At 35.1% G+C, this 15,986-nt stretch overlaps 1 protein-coding gene across 5 annotated transcripts; it reads right to left on the bottom strand.

Moving 5' to 3' along the window:
• Nucleotides 1–96: 96 nt before the first annotated feature.
• Nucleotides 97–14,753, bottom strand: LOC114164051 (ribonuclease J-like). Of its 5 annotated transcripts, XM_028048526.2 has the most exons (17): nt 14,583–14,753; nt 14,270–14,507; nt 14,054–14,177; nt 8,365–8,421; nt 7,870–8,061; nt 7,716–7,793; nt 6,938–7,120; nt 6,766–6,846; nt 5,625–5,690; nt 5,445–5,537; nt 5,052–5,177; nt 4,666–4,779; nt 3,256–3,351; nt 3,069–3,166; nt 2,593–2,993; nt 1,356–1,831; nt 97–490 (listed from the first exon to the last, which is right to left on the bottom strand). In XM_028048526.2, exons 1-17 carry the CDS (start codon nt 14,677–14,679, stop codon nt 395–397), a joined length of 2,616 nt encoding a protein of 871 aa, XP_027904327.2. In that variant the 5' UTR covers nt 14,680–14,753; the 3' UTR covers nt 97–394. The 5 variants fall into 5 exon arrangements, with proteins under 5 accessions (XP_027904327.2, XP_085522608.1, XP_027904328.2 ...); XM_085666482.1 differs by having other exon boundaries at nt 14,270–14,753; XM_028048527.2 differs by lacking the exon at nt 14,583–14,753 and having other exon boundaries at nt 14,068–14,177.
• Nucleotides 14,754–15,986: the final 1,233 nt, after the last annotated feature.

The following is a 15,986-nucleotide window of genomic DNA, read 5'->3' as shown; positions in this document are numbered from 1 at the left end:
TAAGTTGGAACATGAAGGTAAAAGCATCGACACTTTTTTTCACAGTTCAATTTGCAAAAATGCAGACATTTCAATTGCTGCTTCGGGCACCCAATATGTGCAACCAACAAAAATAATAAAAAATAATTATAAGATATGTATTTGACAAATTAAAAAGGAGACAGGCATTTGAGGTGTATAATAAATCGTCGCCTATACCCAGATATTCCCGTGTCAGTTTGAAGGCAAACCCACTTATGTTGTCTAACCCTCAACCCTTAAAAAACTATGGATCTTCGATGTCATGGAAGCCATGGATTATCTTTCCATTCACCATGCTAAAAACTGATCAACAATTGTAATAGATGGCTCTCAAAAATATTTTATCCAGCTCAGTTATTCGCTATTTTTCCAATCATTTTGTTGCAGGAGCTTCTTTATCAGACATTATCCTTTCCATGTCCTCTATATATGGCCAACTTTTCTTGCTATCCTTCTCATTCTTGATCCCCTGCAAAATACAAAATAAGTTATTTGTTATCATTTTGTTCAGTGCACAAAGCTGTACTGTTCTACTATAAACTTGTACTGCAGCTGAATATGATCTCTTATAATAATACCAAGATATGAAATGTGAGGTGGTTTACTATCTGTATGTTAATGAATGTAACTAACACGAACAGAGAGAACAGTGAAAGAAAGAATCCTGTTTTCTTTAACCTATTCTTTGAGATACAAGGAATTCATTGAAACAAAAACTCGGTAAATTTCTTTGGCCAACAATGATAAAAGGGTACTGTAGATATTTACTATCACAATTCACAGGAGACATGAAGTTATAACAAAACTTTCATCCTACCTTTATGAAGTCAAGCCCTTGTAGGGAGGGTAGTCTGACAACTAAAAGAGTGTAAGAAAACCTCACAAGACCAAAATTTGTAACATGGTTTTCCCATCAAACACAAGAAAAGAAAGTTTGACAAATCGGACTCCCACAAAAGGCGAAGCAGATTGGTGCCTATGATGTGAATATTTTGAATAAGTTATCTTGACATTCAGATTTTAGGGAAGTATTGTAAACAGATTGAACAAATGTCTTTCGAATTATTGATTAAAAACTGGCAATTAGAATAAGAAATTAAATTCCTTATTTCACATGAACAGAAGATTTCTTTAAGGTCACATTGTTATGTGAGCGAAAAATTTCACGAATCATTATTAAACGCATGAATTTTTCATCCCTTTATACGTTATACCACACAACCAGTGATCAGCATTAATCATAAAAAGCAGCCTGCCAATTGAGGATGGTTTTAAGTGGCTGAACAGGTTTCTTTAAAATATGAACAAAAACTGGGTAACAAGAAGAAACACACCTCATATTTAAGTACCAAAGATGTCCACAAAGATTTGCACTGTCCAGGACTTCTGCTGATCCCATCAGCCAACAATTTTTGAGATATCTCTTCCCAGAGGGCCATCCTTCCCCTCACAACTTGAAATCTGTCACGTAGTTCCTCACGCATACCAATCAGCTTCTTAACTTCATCAGTTTTCCATTTATTTCTCTTTACTGATTTTGAAGACTTGGGTTCAGAAGTAGATATTTCTTCAGACTTTGCTTCATCAATGATCTTAGAATCATCTTTCTTCAGATTGGACTCATGCTCCTTTTGTGCATCATAAGCATTGTCAGCACCCAAAGGCTTCTTGACAGGTAATGGTGTAACGAATGGTTTCCAAAACTCATCTGAATCCTCTGATTCGGATAAATCACCCTCAGCTCCGCTTGCAGTGTTGTCTTCCTCAGATAAATAACCCTCAGCACCACTTGCATTATCAATACTATCATCTGTACCAAATAATAGAACACATAGAATAAACATTAAAGGCACAAGCATAAAAACATTACATTAGAAGAAAGAAATACATGTTATAGAAGCTATATATCTCCATCCCAGGTGTGTAAAAATGCATGAGTGAAGTCAGATAGTGTCTATAAACCATGCATGTCCATTGCATGAGTGAAGTCAAACAGAAGCATCTGAGTTATGAAGAAACTTACAGTGCCATTCATTTAAGAACAAGTACGGTCCAAAACATTCATAGTCAATTGCTTGCGCATTTGAAACAACATGAATTCATTATCTCAAAATTCACAAGAAAAAGTAGCTAACTTCTGAGCAATCAAAACTTAATCGGACAAAGACATTGACCTTATATTGGATTGGTTGAGAAGGAAACTTCTAGTGTGAAAACCATGATTAGCTAGGTAGATTAAAAAAAAGCTTCCTTAAGCTTCACAAACAATAACTAAGTTAAATGTAAGAAACTGAGTGCCACATGTCAATAATAAAGAAAGACATTAGCCCTGAGATACTTTATTCTCAACTAGAGATGCTGTCATGCTCCCCTAGCCATGCAAGCAAAAGTCATCTAGGCGTCACCTAGGCTAGATATAGACAAACCCTTCACTTCAACTCGGGGAAATTAGAGGGAGTCAAGCAAACATACACTTGATGTCGCATATTAAATAAAATCTAGAAGCACAAAAGCAAACAGACCATATCTCCATAGTTCTATATGCATTCCTCAAATGTACATTGACGTTACCTGTAATTTGCAGTGAGGTGGGCTGATTTCCTTTCTCGTGTCTATCCACTGCTCTTTTTGCTGTTGATATTCCAAGACCCGCATGGGTTTTGCCAGACAATTTTGCGTTTATCTCATCTGTAATAGTGGATGCAGGATTTTCTATAGCAATGGCAATAACTTCAGGCCGTTTACCACTATACTTCCTCACCATCTTTCTCAATACCTCAGACACAGTTCTTTCTATGTGAGCCAGAGGACTATTTACAGGGCAGCTTGAAAGAGCAGCATGGGCTGATTTATAGAGTGCATCCATCAACTTTCCTTTGTCGAGCCATAAGCATCTTGTGGTAATCCTTATCTTCCCTTTTAAGGTATTTGAAGCCAAACTACCTAAGACTTTGGGGCGAAATATTTCCATGCTGAAAAGTAAATATTAAGATGTCATTAAACATGGCATACTTCCTTCATTTTAATTTAAAACTTGAAAGATCTACCTAGTAACAATGATGCCATCTAATGCGATTCTCAATCTTTCATCAATGAAAAGTTCATTTGATGTGCCAAATGCTCTATCTCCATCACTATATTTCAACTGCGTGAAAAAAATGAAACCAGAAAATAAAACAGAAATTATTAAATAATTTCTACTTGGGAGCCAAGAGAGTACAGATGGCTGCCAACCTGTAAATTCTCTTTTCCAAGAGAAATGAAACCATTAGAAAGGACTTTTCTATTTCTCAAATGTGTAACACCAAGCATCTCTCCATTCTTAATGACCTGGTGCATAAAGTTCATCAATTCGTTCAATATGTTATGTAGCAAGTCATATGTTAAAATACTCTTTTGGTCCCTTACCATTTTTGTAATTTTTTTTTTAGTTATCTTTTAAAATTTTCATTTTGGTTCTTTACTTTTTGAATTTGAATCAATATTGTCCTCATTTTATCTTTTAAATTAAAAGATGTAAACTCTGACCCCAATAACTCAACATTCTGCAATTGAAAACAAATGGGAACCCTAAACAATTAACATCATCAAGAGCCCTAGCCTCCATCAAAAAATCTTGGAGCGATTGTAAGAGCACGTAGTGGTCTCCTTGACTACATGAAGAGAAAAAGAAAGGAGAATGAAAGGAAAGAGGGACAGAAAGAGAAGGTGAGCAAGAGACACAGAGATGCAATAGTGATGAGAGCGGGATCACAACAACTGGGGTGAGCAAGGAGGGAAAACATGGAAGAGAGGGGCTAGTTGCAGTGTTGCTGTCGCAGCGGTCCACCCTGGAAGCAAGTGTAAGAAGGAAGAGGGAAAGGGGCTGAGTTGGTGGAGCAAGAGGAAAATGGGAAGAAATAGCCCCTGGCACTCAGAAATAGCCTTTTCAGTGACACAGGAGGCTTCCAGCAACTAATTTTCTTTTCTTGTCCTTGCTCTCCTTTCCTACGGACAATTCTTTTTAAGTCCAACTGTAATTTGCAGGCTCTATGGATCAAAATGATTCTGGTTAGGGAAGGAAGGGTGAAGGAAGTAACAAAGAAATGTTTTAACTGATTACTTGGAAATTATTGGTTTAATGCCACTGAAATACCCCATGACTTTGTCTGTCGGTATTGTTGCTACTGGCTCGGTATTCGTGCTGGGGTATGAAATATGTTTTATGCACCTGTGACATTTGCTTAGACTGATTGAAATTTGATGTGGGTTGATGAAGCTGATTTAAATTGCCATTGGTTTTTAATAAAATACAATTATTATAGTGGCAACTTTTAATCACCACTACTTTAAAATATGTACAGACTAAAATCTTTAAATTTTAATATAATAGATTATTATAAAGTGGTTAAAACAGCCAGTATATTAATTAATTATTTTAATACTAACAGCGTAACCTTTGGCTGATGGAAAGGATCACATTGGTACTTTTGTAAACAAAAATGATCATAATGAAACTTCTAAAAAAAAATAAAGGACCAAAATGAGTTTCATTAAAAGACTAAGGACCAAAAATTTGTATTTTAACATATATAGCTCACTGTAATAGGCCACTAATCTCTTCTGCATTTCATCACAACATCTTATAGGAAGCAAATGACTCACAGCAGTGTGCCGAATGCCAGTTGATTTTCCCAGTAATTCATGTTCCTTCAGGAACAAAAGTTCTCCATGTATGGGAAGAAAATGTTGTGGCTTCACTATTCTAAGTACTTCTTCCTGCCGAAAAAACATATGGAAATTGTATTGGAAGACTCATTAAATGAATGAGTAAACTGAAAAGGCATCAAAACAAAATAACTAGTTCAGAAGGTCTGCTAATTCTTATGATTCGTGAAATATCAATGTGGATCTAACCACGAATAAGAGATATAATGAGAAGGCTTAACATGTCTTTGAAAATTGGAGTGAATCCAGTTTTGGTCCCCTAAATTTGAGAAAAAATAAAATAAAAGGAACAAAGAAACATTGACATGCAATAAAAAAATTACCAATTCTCCACGATATGCATGACCAGATGTGTGCAGACCTTCATTTTTTCCCATAACTATAGTTGATCCAATTTCCGATATACGGTTTAGCATTTTCATCACACGAGACTCGTTACCAGGGATAACCTAGCATTTTAATTTAGAATCAGAGCCAAAACACACATACTTATTTGTCGATAAAAAATAATGTATTCTTACAGTAAAAACAAAATCAGAGAAAGGTCATGCAGAAATTCAACATGGTTACTAGAATGGGTTGGGTAAAAATAGTATACTATCAAGTTTCAAATACTGATATCAATTCGCTAGAAACACGCATTTAACTAAACTACAGATATCTTGGCCTTTAGATAAAGTAATAAAAACAAATAAAAATACAATATTTTGTCATACCTTAGCTGAATACAAAACAAGATCTTCCTTGGTTAGTTTGAAAGCATGACTACTTCCATACGATGCAAGGTTCAAAGCAGCACGAGGTTCTGCCTGACACAACAGTACATATATATGGTCATGTCAATGTTTATAATTCATGAAATTAGCCACTCTTTTAAGGATATTGAAATAACGTACTTGAGAACCTGTTGTTACAATTAGCAGATCCTTTGGAGCATAAGCATCAATATCCTCTGCTTTCACCTTATGTATAATTAGAAATAACGAAATGCAGGGCAAGAGACATGATATGAGACTCACAAAAGCTGTTATAAATACATGGATAAAAATTAATAGTTTTGAATATAAATTTATACACAAACAAATAATGAATAAACAAGACGAAATTATCCAAACAGCATGGAAATGAATTAGATTCATACAGTTAAACAAATAGTTATTGGTTCACAATGTATTAAAGTAGCCAATAAATACTTCCAGAAAAAACAAAGATGTGGTGCTGTGATTGATGTGTGACAAAAAACTCACTTGCCATAAAGTTCAAGCTGGTAAAGTAAAACAGCCCAAGAATTATATTAATAATTGTAACAAACAAACCATCTAACATGAAAGTCTACTAGCCTTCAAAGTCCAAAAGTGCTTATTCTGAAAGATGAATTTTGAATTCAGTGATAAAGGAGGGAGGACCAAGTAGTTCATCAGAGATAAAAAAAAAAAAAACAATTCATTTAAATGACCAGGTGGAACTTCTCAATAATTAGGCAAAATTCAGAACTGGTGATTAATCTTCTTGCAACGAACTTCTTAATATATCAAATTAATAAATCAAGTTGATCAGCATTAGATTTGTCCAACTTCTAAAATAGCCAAAACAAGCTTTCACTGACTTTCTGCTAACAGCCTAGTTAATAAAACATGCTGGTCAGCACTATACTTATGGCGCTGTAATCAATCTCTCACGAATTAGGCAGAATTCTGCAGCTCTTGTAAGAGTAATAGAGTTATTCTCTCAAGCTTTGAAAGCTGGCTAGTTTCAGCTATGTCAGCATAAGTGCATTAGCCTCCCTTGAATTCTGCAGATCTTATAAGAGTAATAGAGTTATTCTCTCAAGCTTTGAAAGCTGGCTAGTTTCAGCCATGTCAGCATAAGTGCATTAGCCTCCCTTGTATTTTTTCTCTAGTATATAACTGATCTCTTCAATTGAAGATTTAAAAAGAAAAAAGAAAATCGATAACAGGATACAAGTTCTCAATCTCTCTTTTCTTTCAACTACAAGTTCTCTAATTTCAACAGCAGCAAAGTTCAAACATTTAATACCAGAGTGGATGGATCAATTGGAGCCTTTCCATCCTTCCAAGCTGCATCTAAATATGTCCTTAAGGACATGCCAACAAATACCTGATAACAGTTAAAATCTCTTAATATTTTTGTCATTCTAAATAAGTCAATTCCGATTGCATTTAAGTATACTAGACAGGGAGAACATTACCAACTTTCTGCCAGTTAAATCAGCAGCAGCTTTCACACTTCCAAGCCGATGTAAATTGGATGCAAATTGGGTGGTGATGACCCTTCCATTAGAAGCTGAAATATGTCGCAACAATGCATCTGCCACAACTGATTCACTAATTGTCCTACCAGGTGAGAGTACATTTGTTGAATCACTCATCATCTGTAAAGTAATGTCCGAAGCAAAGATTGTTTCTATCTTTTGTCAACATTAAAAGAAAAAGATGGAAAAGATACATATTTGATCTAACAAAAAATAAGAAAACTGTCTGCATGATCATACTAAATATAAACTGATGTACATCTAACATGGCATTTAATACTATTCATTTTCGAATATGTAATAGCAAAATTAAACAGAGCAGAAAAAAAAATATGAAAAAATATCTCTTTAAGAATATTGAGTAGAAAGGGAGAAAAAAATGTTGAAAAGAATATCCCTGAACTAAAATAATATTGCAAATTTAAAAAGCCTATTACCAATGGAATACAACTTAAAATTTTGAAAATGTGGAAACATGCTCTCCTTTAAGTCCAGGACAAGCCATGAAAGCCATATTAAGTTTAATATATAAGGCACTACTCAGAGAACACCACCAAACATAGTATGTTACACCTGACCCCGTTAGAAATGTCAATTACAAGTCTATTAAACCCTCTCAACCTTCAAATCCCTAATGTAAATCCAGGGAAAAGCTCATGATAAATTCTTCAAAACCAAGATCGAGTAGCAATTAGCAAATGTCCAAGTGACTTACCAATGTTACTCCCTCTTTAGAGAGTTCCTCTAAAGCTTCACGATCAAAAACATTCCCATCTAATGGTGTCTCATCAATCTATTGAATCAACAGGAGATTAAGCTAAATAAAACAGAGGGCCAACGCTAAGAGGGTATAAATGTAAAATACTGACCTTCCAGTCCCCAGTGTGAAGAATAGTACCATCAGAACAGCGAAGAACTAATCCACAACAATCAGGAATCGAATGGGTCACCCTGATAGGCTCTATTTCAAATGGCCCAGCCACAAACTTTTTCCTCATTTTAAATACTTTGAGTCTAGATGGAACAAAAATACCATGTTCCTTCAAACGTTTGTTTATAAGCTGTTAAAAAGAAAAGTTTTATCTTCTCTGGACCATAGAAAATAATCAATATAAAGAACACATTGTTTAATCTGATCTGAAAGAATATTTGATGACGAAAGTATACCAAATTTTTACTATAAATAATAAATATCAATTACTGTAACACAAAATGAAGAATTAAAGCATTATTTCATCAATTTCATGATAATGTTAACACTAAGATCTGACCTTTATCGCTTACTATGCATTAATATTTTCAATCCATAGAAACTGAACAAATTAACAAGTTGACTTATTTCAAGAAAATTTCTGGTCAAATACCTCCTTTGTAAAGGAAGATGAAAAAATTGGTGTATTGGAATCCAATGCCGGGATGACCTGACAAACCAATGTAAGTTAAGTTAAGAATAGACAAAAGGAAAGAACAATAAACATTGTTATGAAATATGAATAATTGATTAGAACCCTTGTCAATAACTAACAAATTAATACATATGAACATCATTTTTTATTGTGTTAAGAATAACTAAAATTATAGTAATATTGTAAATAGGGCAGATCATATCCTTGTGATTATCTAAATTAGGGTAACTGTACATTCATGTAATTATTCTTGTATCTGTGATACTCATATAGAAATAGTTGCTGTGCTACACACAGATTCAAGAAATAGGAAGCTCATTGTAGCAGGAAATACTCTTAGAGTAGCAGGGGGGGAAGCAATGGCTAAAAAAGAGCTCTCCAAATGCTTTTAGTAAGAATTCCCCCTCTAAAAGAATGTGCAGATAAATAACTCTATGATATACCACTGAAGATGTAGAGGGATTAGATGGGGGAAAATCATAATCTGATAGTCTCTAAACTGAAGGGAAAAAGAGTGTCCAAGAAAATGCAAAAAATGTTAGAAAGACCAAACAGAGGAAGAAGAGAAATCAACTGTAATATTGAACAATACTGGTTTGGCAACATATATGTCTTACATCACATCACAAACTGTAACAGCAAAAAGGATAACTGCTGCTGCATAACTGCACTATACATAGTAGGAAAATAAAACAACTGCCATACTTAACTTCCTAAAAATAAGACACAAATACTAAAAATACGCCCTTAAAATAAACCTAACAATTCCCTTAAACTGAATGTTATCAACTATTCGGTTTACATCAGTTCAGTTTCGGAACATACTCCTAAAAATCCCCTAAGCTTCAAGAAGGTATCATGTTTGAATGGTTTAGTCATTATATCTGCTAATCATTCCTTTGTGTCACAATAAACCATCTTCACCTCACCAGCTTTTATAAGCTCACGAAGAAAATGAAATTGCACATCTGTGTTTGCTGCAACCATGAATAACATGACTGTCATGTGACAGTGTTGAAACAGAGAGAGAGAATTGTGTGACTGAATCAGTGAATTAAAATTACATTAAACTCAATTGAAAATATACAGCATCAGCGTTTTTGCATGTGCAGTGCAAATACACATAATAACTTCCTGTAACAGCAGTTTGAGGAAGTTAAAGACAATAACAGATTACAATAACTTCTTGTAATTAAAATATACTAAAACGAAAATAAAATAAACCAGAATTACAAGACAAACAAACTACTGTACGAAACTCTGATAAATAAATAAAATACAAAAACACTAATAAAAGCTTAATTGCAGAACTACCATCACAATGAATGACAGTTGTCTTTCTCGTTTGGTCTAGTATTCCTAGCACTCGCTTCAACCAAACTGCTTGACAAGAACAAGAGGCTGCAGCAATGAATTCAGCTTCTGCAGTTGAGATCCTAACTACTGGTTGCTTCTTGGAAGACCAACATACTCTCCTGAAACCATTAGAAACACATAGCCTGAAGTACTCTTTGTATCTTCCAAATCCCCAACATAATCATTGTCAGTATAAAGCAACAATTTCAGAATTTCCTCCCTTCCTGCAGAAAATTCTAAAATATGTTGTTCCTTTCAAATACCAAAGCACCCTTTTGTTGCTTGTAAGTGAAGCTTAGTAGGATTCTCCATATACCTACTGATAAGCCTCACAGTAAACATTCTATCAGGTCAAGTAGCTGTGAGATATCCTAGACTACGACAATTTGTTTCAAGTAAGTCTTTTCCACCTTGACACCATTTTTTCATCCTATAGAAGTTTTGTGCCTGGAACCATTGAATTTCTCACAAAAAATTGTTTTTGCCACACCAAATCTGTGCAGCACTTCCACAGCATAGCTTTTTGACTAAGAAAAATTCTATCAAACTTTTGTATGACTTCAAGACCCAAAAATTGCCTCATTTTACCCATATTTGTCATGCCAAACTCATGTTTTATGGAATTTTTGAACTCTACAAACATCAACTCATCATTCCTTGTGAAAATCAGAACATTAACATACAAACAAACAATTAACATTTCCCCACTTGTTGTTGTGACGAATAAAGTATGCTCATATTCACACTTCTCAAATCCTTCCTTTAGAAAATAACCTTCTATACAATGTACTAGGCACGGGGTGTTTGTTTAAGGCCATAAAGTTCCTTCTTCAACTTATAAACCTTTTTTCTCTTTTTCACATATCCACATGGCTGTTCCACAAAGACAGCTTCATTTAAGTTACCATGTAAAAACACAGATTTTACATCCACCTTATGTATGGTTCATCCTCGCTATGCTGCTAATGCTATCACAAGATGAATAGTGTCTAGATGTGCTACAAGCACAAACACATTTGTATACTCTACTCCATACTTTTGAGGATAACCTTTCACTACAAGGCAGCCTTATACTTACTTCTCCATGTTCATCAAATTTAGTCTTATAATCCCATTTAACTCCCACTTTCTTTCCCCCTTTAGGCAAATCTGTCAATTCCCATGTGCCATTCTTTTATGTTGCTTTTATTTCAGCATCCGTGACCCTTCTCCACTAGTCATACTTGACAACATCTCTAAAATAAATTGGATCAGCAGCAGCAGCAGCAAACAATAGAAAATATGCTGCATTCCCTTCATCTGACAAGCCTTCTCCAGTTTCATAATCTTGCATCCAATGCTTCTATGCCTCCTTTCAATTGAGATCAAAGAGCCTTCTTGACCTTCCTCTACTTTTGCTGAGGAAGTGTATTCAGTATTAGATCCTCCTTGGTCACTTCCTCCCTCGGTTTTAGATTCCACTTTATCATCTTCACCCCATTCTAAATCATGCAGAACTACTACATCAATTTGCTTATCCCAATTCCAAAGCTTGTCTTCCTTAAATATAACATCCTTGTTATATTCTTTTTGAGATTGGACCATAAAGCCTATGAGCCTTAGACTCTCCCCTGACTCCTAACATAACACAAGTCAAGCTCTTATCATCTAGCTTTGTTCTCTACTGCCAGGCACATGAACATGAGAGATACATCCAAGACCAAAAATATTCAACAGAAGGCTTGACTCCACTCTAAGCTTCTTTTGGAGTTTCATGTCTCATGATCAATGTTGGGCTTCTATTCAAGACATGTATTGTCCACTTAACAGCTTTTGGCCAGAAATTCTTAAGACATTTTCTTATTCAACACCATGCTATGAACCATATTCATGATGGCTCTATTCTTGCATTCACCAACCCCGTTTTGATGTGGTGTGTATGCAGCTGTTAGTTGTCTTTTTATACCCTTCAAATCACAAAAATTAGTAAATGCACGTGATAGAACTTATCCACCTTGATCAAGGTGTAAGACTCTAATAAACAAATTGGTTTCCTTTCAACACGAATCTTAAATTTAATGCTTTTGACTTTTCTATCAAAAATGAATCCCATGTTTTTCTACTAAAATCGTCTATGAAAGTAAGCAAGTACCTATTTTTGCTGTTAGACATAAGTGCAATGGGTCCACAAATATCTACATGTACTAATTGAAGATTTGAGTTGCTCTCCAATTGCTCTTGTTTGGAATTGAGTCTATATGTTGTTTCCCCACTAAACAATCTCTACACAACTTTAAAGGTTACTTTAACTATGGTAAACCATTCACCATTTGTTTTTGATATAGAGTCTGGAGACCTTAGTAGCTTAAATGTCCATCCCTACAATGCCAAAGCTGCACAACATCTATAGTTGTGGTAAAATAAGCAAATTTAGGTGGCTAAAATATTGCATGTAGTATGAACATTTTGTTTCCATAATCAAACCTCGATTTGGATGGTACAACTTACATTTTTCATGTTGAAACACAATTGAGTCCCTTTCTTCTAATTGGCCAACACTCAACAAACTATTCTTCACCTTTGGCACAAAAACCACTCTTGTGATGATTTATACAATGCCATTGACTAGTAACTTCACATTTCCTTTTCCTTTTACCTTCAAACTAGAATTGTCGCCTAGTTTTACAAAATCTCTAAAGTTCCCATTAGAATCTAAAAAGTACTCTTTTTTCTACACATGTGATCACTACAACTTGAGTCAAGGAACCATGTGTTCTCTTCATTGGTTTTCTACAACTCCAAGTCGACCATCAGCAACATCTCTTCTTCAGCTTCTACACAATTTACTACTTGATCATTTTCCTTGCTTGGAAAATCCCATTGATAATGACCCAACCGATGGCATTTGTAACACTCTATTGTGGTTCTATCAAGCTTTCGTCTTCCTCTTCCGTTGCCTCTTCCTCGACCTCTTCCTTTAAAAGTGCTATGAGCTCCCCTTCCTCTAGATTGATCGCCATAAGTAACTTTCAATATTTGTTCCTCATCAACATGAGAACATATTTGTTGTTCATGAACAAGAAGACTACTTTGCAACTCATCTATGGCCAAGGTAAATGTATCTTTTTACTCTTCAATATAACACAAAACATAACCATATTTGGGTGTCATTGATCTCAAGATCTTTTCAACAACTTCAACATCCTTCTTTTTTATTCGTTTGCTTTCATTTTGTTGGCTACGGTAAGAGTCTGAGAAAAATAGTCATTCATTGACTCATTTGCATAACCTCAAATTCGTTGTGAAGGGGTTTGCAGATATACACGCTTAACTCTAGTGGAACCTTGTCTCATGGACTCCAAATGTCTTTTATTGTATCCTTCTTTAGGATTGTTTCTTGATGATAACATTCTAGGGCTTGAAATAGGTAGTTCTTTCCTTTTGAATCTTTCAAACTTACCTCATCAATGTTTTTATTCTGTACTTTTGTGAGAGGAACATCCTTTGTTGCAGGAATGCCATCTTCCACCAAACTCCAATACTCATTTGAATGCAAAATGTTTTCCATAAGCATTGCCTAGTTATTATAATGACCATCAAACTTTGGAATTGCTGGTTGCACAAAACAGCTATCTGTTGTCATGCTTCAAACACTACACTCGCAGAAACTGCTGTTGTTTCTAATTCCAAACAGCCACCCTAATGGAGCGTCTGATACCAAAGGTCAGCAAGATTAAAACATAAAAAGAAGAGAAATCAACTGCAATATCAAACAATACTGGTTTGGCAACATATATGCCTTACATCACGTCACAAACTGCAACAGCAAAAAAGGATAACTGCTGCCAAATAGCTGCACTATACATAGGGGGGAAATATAACAACTGTCATACTTAACTTCCGAAAAATAAGCCACAAATACTTAAAATAAACCTACAAAAAATTCAATTCCAAAAATGAGAAGTAGTCGATTGTCAGTGGAGTCCATAACCACGTTACACAAATTGGACAGAAACAGCCTTGTAAGTTATAGCTAGCAAGTTGCAAGGCCCACAATTCAGTAAAACATCTTTTATATTATTAAGGGTCACAGTTGATAAATTACTCCATAGACACTTCAAAGAGAAAAAATAATAATAAAAAAATAAGTTAATATAAGGAGAAGTTTTAAAAATTAATCTGTGCATAAGCCAGTTTTAACACATTAACATGTGCAAGAGTTCATTCTTCCTATTTTCAGCTCCCAGAAGGCCAGGCAGTTTATCCAAAGAAACTCTAATTGGATTAAGAAGCACAGACAAGGAAGCATTACCCAAGGCAACGCACCAATATGATCTTCATGACCGTGTGTTATGACAAGCGCCTCAATTTTGTGGCTCCACTTTCTTATAAACGTGGTGTCAGGTATAATCTTCTGAACTCCAAGCTCGTCATAGCTGAAGAAGCGCAGCACAATGCAACAGAAATGGTGTCACTAATTTTGATTTGGCCACAAAATACGGTAACACACAGAAGACGAAGGGTTTACTCTGGAAACATGACACCGGCGTCGATGAGGATATAGCGGTCGTGGTTGCCGACGAGCATGCAGTTCATCCCAATCTCCCCCAAACCACCAATGGGAAGAACGCGAAGCGGAGGCCCATCGGAGCCTTCGTAAAACTGCTCCATCTTGCGTTGAACCGAGTCCTCCATGCTTTTTCTAGGGCCTTCGATTCGCCTAGTTCTTCTGCGAGGCGCTTTGGTTGTAGACCCATGGGTGCTCCCTGAAAAAAGCACGTGCGTGAAATGCCATAAACTTGAATGCGAAAATGGCGTGGATTGGTTGGGTGCTGACGTACCTGGGAGTGAAGAAAGTGAAGCGGAGGTTGTTGCGGTTGGTTTGCGGCGGAGAGAGAGGGGACGGAGAGAGAGGGAGAGAGAGGTGAGAGCAGCCATTGGTTGGAAGAAGTCCCACCTCGAAGGAGTGGTGGAATAGCGGGAAATGGAGTTTTGTTCATTCCTTCACTCACCTTCCTCAAATATCTTTCTTATCTACTTCTGTTTCACGGAACCTGTGTCCCACACGTGTGATCTTTTATAAGAAGATATTTCTTATTCATTTACTGCTGCATTTTTAAGGCAAATTTATTAGTAATTTTCCAAGGGATAAAATTTTAAAATTTATGCATATAGGTAAGTTGTATCTATATAACATTATTTTATTACAAAATGTCATGCAAACATAATTTTAGAGTTTTTAAAATAAAAATGTGTTAGACTAATATGATGAATAAAAAGTCATATGAATCAAATATGGAAAGACAAAAAAAAAACGTTACTTTAGAATGGATAGTTTTTTAAAAATAGTGAAACACAATTATTTTAACATTAAAATGTTAAAGTATAAATATAATTTTGATAAAAGAGTTTCATTACTTTAAAATGTTTTATCTTTTTAAAAACTACACTTATAAAGTCATTTGATTTTTCTTTACTCTTTCTCAATCTTTGTTTATCTTTTTGAAAATCTGAGGTCATTGTAGTTATTCTCACATAGAGTTCTTCAAGTCTTCCCGATCATTTTCTTCATTTGAGTAATTTAAAGTTCAATCATTTTCTCCATGGCAAAAAATTGTTTTCTTGTATGCATGTGACATTCTTTTGCTTGCATGTGTCCTTTGAGTCTTCAATATGGTTTTCTACTGATTAGTGATCATAATGGTATGACTTGATCATATTTGTGATGTTTTTATGTGTAGATAGAGCATCTTGTGAGCTTAAAGGTGTGTGATGTATTAGAGTTATCTTAAGCAGTTTTGTTTGGTAAGAGAAGCTAGTTCGTGTTTATGATTTTTGTGAACTTTGGTTGAATTGAAATCTGCATGTCGATGTTGTGATAATTTGGTTTTGTTTTTTGTTGAATTTTGTGTAGTGAAGTGTGTTAGTGTGTGTTGTCTTGTGTTATTATGAATATGATGAAATTTGGATTTTATTGAATTGTGGTTTGATGATGAAATTGAAGGAGATAATTCTAAATTGAGCAATTAGCCTAATTGGCACCATTTATAAACTGTTTTATATCCATTTGAACCAAGAAAGAAGTGGAAGGTACCAATTAGATTCAATCAAGTTAGAATCTTCCTCATTCATTGTTGGTTTATGAGATGCGTTGGTGATGTGAACCTAAGAAGCCCAGCATCAAGCCAAGGTACACTTTCAAGTCCAAGCCCATCAAGAGGCCTAATAACAAGGGGCATGCTCAA

This window comes from Vigna unguiculata, chromosome 9 (assembly GCF_037176805.1).
Source record: "Vigna unguiculata cultivar grain cowpea cultivar isolate G323 ecotype 2 chromosome 9, ASM3717680v1, whole genome shotgun sequence".
Lineage (NCBI taxonomy): Eukaryota > Viridiplantae > Streptophyta > Magnoliopsida > Fabales > Fabaceae > Vigna > Vigna unguiculata.
This window is presented reverse-complemented; position numbering and strand designations above follow the sequence as displayed.

Bases quoted from the DNA above. Each gene is read 5' to 3' on its own strand.
- LOC114164051 (XM_085666482.1), bottom strand. From the start codon at position 14,679: ATGGCTGCTCTCACCTCTCTCTCCCTCTCTCTCCGTCCCCTCTCTCTC. The intron at 3,167-3,255 runs GTTGGCAGCCAT...TTTTTCACGCAG, and splicing joins TTGGAAAAGAGAATTTACAG to TTGAAATATAGTGATGGAGA. The intron at 491-1,355 runs GTGTGTTTCTTC...TGTATTTTGCAG, and splicing joins CTTTGGTACTTAAATATGAG to GGGATCAAGAATGAGAAGGA.